Source organism: Sinocyclocheilus anshuiensis, unplaced genomic scaffold, assembly GCF_001515605.1.
Source record: "Sinocyclocheilus anshuiensis isolate Anshui unplaced genomic scaffold, SAMN03320099.WGS_v1.1 scaffold184, whole genome shotgun sequence".
Taxonomy (NCBI): domain Eukaryota; kingdom Metazoa; phylum Chordata; class Actinopteri; order Cypriniformes; family Cyprinidae; genus Sinocyclocheilus; species Sinocyclocheilus anshuiensis.
This window is the reverse complement of record NW_015557077.1, coordinates 11,779-16,059: the sequence shown is the minus strand read 5'-3', so window position 1 is coordinate 16,059 and position 4,281 is coordinate 11,779. Positions and strand designations below refer to the sequence as shown.

The 4,281-nt window shown below is 36.0% G+C and overlaps 1 protein-coding gene across 2 annotated transcripts in view; it reads right to left on the bottom strand.

The window, feature by feature from the left end:
- The window catches only part of LOC107676816 (uncharacterized), a 16,242-nt gene that overhangs the window by 1,070 nt on the left and 10,891 nt on the right, over positions 1 to 4,281 (bottom strand). For both annotated transcript variants that reach the window (XM_016471497.1, XM_016471498.1), the window contains exons 5-7: positions 2,314 to 2,468; positions 1,296 to 1,741; positions 392 to 600 (exon numbers count right to left, since the gene is read on the bottom strand). In XM_016471497.1, coding sequence (XP_016326983.1) covers positions 392 to 600; positions 1,296 to 1,741; positions 2,314 to 2,468 — 810 coding nt within the window. The remainder of the gene's footprint in view (positions 1 to 391; positions 601 to 1,295; positions 1,742 to 2,313; positions 2,469 to 4,281) is intronic.

The window sequence follows — 4,281 nt, the reverse complement described above, 5'->3', positions numbered from 1 at the left end:
GAGATACAACTATTTGAAAATCTGGAATCTGAGCGTGCAAAAAAATCTGAATATTGAGAAAATCATCTTTAAAGTTGTTCAAATGAAGTTCTTAGCAATGCATATTACTAATCAAAAATTAAGTTTTGATATATTTACGGTAGGAGATTTACCAAATATCTTCATGGAACATGATCTTTACTTAATATCCTAATGATTTTTGGCATAAAAGAAAAATTAATAATTTTGACCCATACAATGTATTGTTGGCTATTGCTACAAATATACCCCAGCGACTTAACACTGCTTCTGTGCTGCAGGGTCACTTATAGGTGTTGAAACTGTATAGGATAATCTCAACTAAAAGAATATTAACAAAGGGATTAATCAACTTCCACCAGAATCGTATCACCTTTCCTGCTGCTTCAATGGAGGTCAGAAACTCCTCCTTCATGTCATCCAGGTCCTCAATGAGATACTCATTAACAAAGGTCTTCTCCTTCAGAGTGTCCAGCAGAGTTTCTACTTTCTCCCAGAACTTCTGAAGCTGAACCAGAATCTGCTGGATTCGAGAAAGACACTGCTGGACGTCCTCCAGGTGGACAGGACTGGGAATCACACCTGGACAAACAACAGCAGATCAGAGAAATCAATGTGTGCCTTCAGACCATTTAGTGGTGGACATACATCATTAGAACGCTAGTATTTCCAGCAGCTAGAAATGGTTTAAAGTCAGTTATTTCTATCTTTTGCTGTAGTGTGTCGGTCAGATCTGATCATCAGCAGTCTGTCTGGAGGGACATGAAGAAACAGAACAAACTGAGACAGACTCGATCCAGAAGAACTGATGCTTCAAGAAACCTCCTGCAAAGCTCCTGAGAAACTCTGCTCAAGTGCACCGAGGGCAAACACTGCTTTAAACGCAAAAGATGCTCGCACCAAATGTTGATTTCATTTAGTTAATAGAAGTTAATTGATCTATTTATGACAGCATCCTCATTTTAAAGCATTTTTCATTTCAAGTGCCTAAAACAGTGCTGTAGCTTTGCAGGAGGTTTCTTGAAGCGTCAGTTCTTCTGGATCGAGTCTGTCTCAGTTCTGTTTCTTCATGTGACTCCAGACAGACTGATGATGATCAGATCTCTGTGTGGAGCACAGAAATCTCACTGGATTATTACAATTAATGGCTAAATGAATGCTTGGAAATGTAAACTGATATTTCCTACCGACACACTACAGCAAAAGATAGAAATAACTGACTTTAAACCATGTTTAGCTGCTGAAATGTGAATTTAAGAGCATAGAAAGTCTCTCACCCAGCTGTATTTTGGAAGTGGCCAACTTCAGCTGAAGATCAGTTAGTCTGACTTGAATCATCCACTGTTTGCTTTGCAGACTGCTCTTCTCCGAGTTGAGACAGGACAGGTCGGCGTTGAGAGATTGAGTTTTAGCAGCGATCGCAGGGGTGGTTATCATATCTTGAACGAATGCAAAAAATGGCACCAAGGCCCTCAGGATACCGAAGCGGTTTTTGCTGGAATTTGTGATGTGATTCTGTAGCTCGCGGTTTTTGTCTTCAATTTTTCTCTCTAATTCCTCCATATTTCTGTTGTGTTTCCTCAGCTCCTTTTCAAGCTTGTCCACGGCCTCCTTCAGACTCTCCATCTCCTTAGTGTTGCTCGTTATTTTTCCTTCGGTCTCTTTCTGCTCTTGAATCACATCACTGGTGCACGTCGCCACACTTCGGTTTTGTTGATCATACCTATGGTGCGTTTCAGATAAATGATTGTACGGTGATTGTGTGATATATAGCACTGCAGTACATCATTGTGTATAAGACGTGAGTGCTGTTTCATTTCATTGTGTTTGTTAACAACTTTTAGGCGGTCCAGATTTGTGCTTGTTTTGCAGTAAAATAGTCTAAAAATCCATAAAACGAGACCTTTATGCATCTCGAGTAAATTTATATAAGAGATTAAGAAAAACATATATATATATTTTTTTTAAGTTTATGATTAAAACAAGTAAAAACTTCTTTTATGCAGTTTTGCTTACTGTATCATGTTGTTTAGATATTTAGAAATGCTGATTAAGAAAATGACTGTTTGATGTGAAATACTAAACTTCCCACTCTTAAGGTATTTTCATTATTGGTTCCCCAAAGAACCTTTCAGTGATCAGTTCTTAAAAGAACCCTTTTTTATTAGTTTGAAGAACATTTTCATAATCTAAAGAACCTGTTTTCACTATAAAGAACATTTTGTCCAATGGAAAGATCCCATGGATGTTAAAGGTTCTTCATGGAACCATCAAGTATTTTTCTATTGTTTTCACCTCTTCACCATGTCATCCACAGATCTAATGATGTCACTGATCCATGTTCTGGCTTTCTCCAGGTACCTCACAGCCAGAACGGGTTTGTTCTTCTCAACCGCCGTCATCAGCATGGGGAACAGGGAGGAGACCAGGTTGGAACTTGTGCCAACACACTGTAAGAAAACAGCATTTAAGTGAATTTAAGAAAAGAACAGTAAAGACATTTGTTGGTTCAGTGCATTGGTATCAATGGAAGCTTCTGCCACTGAATACAAATATAAAAAGGTACAATAATTGCAGCTCAAATCGCACAATTCTGTTTTTTTTTCTGGCAATTCTAAATTTACATCTCACAATTTTGACTTTTTCCTCTGAATTCTGAGTTTACATCTTGCAATTTTGACTTTTTCTCTGAATGGAGTTTAGATCTCACAATTTTGAAGTTTCCATCTGAATTCTGAGTTTTCATCTTGCAATTCTGTCTGGTTTTTTTTCCTCAGAATTCTGAGTTTACATCTTTCAATTCTGTTTTTTTCCCCTCAGAATTCTGAATTTACATCTTTCAATTCTGTTTTTTTCCCCTCAGAATTCTGAGTTTACATCTTGCAATTCTGTTTTTGTTCCCCTCAGAATTCTGAGTTTACATCTTGCAATTCTGTTTTTTTCCCCTCAGAATTCTGAGTTTACATCTTGCAATTCTGTTTTTGTTCCCCTCAGAATTCTGAGTTTACATCTTGCAATTCTGTTTTTTTCCCCTCAGAATTCTGAGTTTACATCTTGCAATTCTGTTTTTGTTCCCCTCAGAATTCTGAGTTTACATCTTGCAATTCTGTTTTTTTCCCCTCAGAATTCTGAGTTTACATCTTGCAATTTTGACTTTTTCTCTGAATGGAGTTTAGATCTCACAATTTTGAATTTTCCATCTGAATTCTGAGTTTTCATCTTGCAATTTTGTCATTTTCCTCTGAATTCTGAATTTACAACTTTACAAATTTTTTTCACAATTTGTTTTCTAATTTTATTTTTTTCTCACATTTTTTCACCTGACTGCATGCACTTGCAAATTCTGAAGAAAATAAAGTCAGAAGTGTGCTACATAAACTCTTGAAATAAGCAATTGTGAGTAGCAATTATGTACATTTTTATTCTGTGGTGGAAATAAGTTTTCATATGTGTCGGTGAATTAGAAAAGATTAAGCAACGGTTCACATGATGTCAAAAGCTTTTAAACTGGATTTTATGTCAATGACAATGTCCCTATATAAAAAGCACTATTTAAAACAACTACTATTAACCAATGTGCTTTACATAGCATAAAACACAATAAAAATGATAAATATCAGACCATAAAACAAATAACATAGCACTGCATCATCGTTTAAAAGCTATGGCAAACAAATAAGACTTCAGTTTTGACTTGATTTTATGGGATTTGTAAGTATTTAATTTTATATATATACAGGTGCATCTCAAAATCGTGAAAAAGTTAATTTTTTTTGTAACATTTCAAAAAGTGAAACTTTCATATATTCTAGATTCATTACATGTAAAGTAAAACATTTCAAAAGTTTTTTTTGTTTTAATTTTGATGATTAGAGCTTACAGCTCATGAAAGTCAAAAATCCAGTATCTCAAAATATTAGAATATTTACATTTGAGTTTCGTTAAATGACTATCCCTACAGTATAAATTCCAGGTATCTCTTGTTCTTTGAAACCACAATAATGGTGAAGACCGCTGCAATGGTCCAGAAGACGATCATCGACACCCTCCACAAAGAGAGTAAGTCACAGAAGCTCATTACTGAAAGAGCAGCTGTTCACAGAGTGCTGTATCAAAGCATATTAAATGCAAAGTTGACTGGAAGGAAGAAAATGGGTAGGAAAAGGTGCACAAGCAACAGGGATGACCGCAAGCTTGAGAATACTGTCAAGCAAAGCCGATTCAAACACTTGGGAGAGCTTCACAAGGAGTGGACTGAAGCTG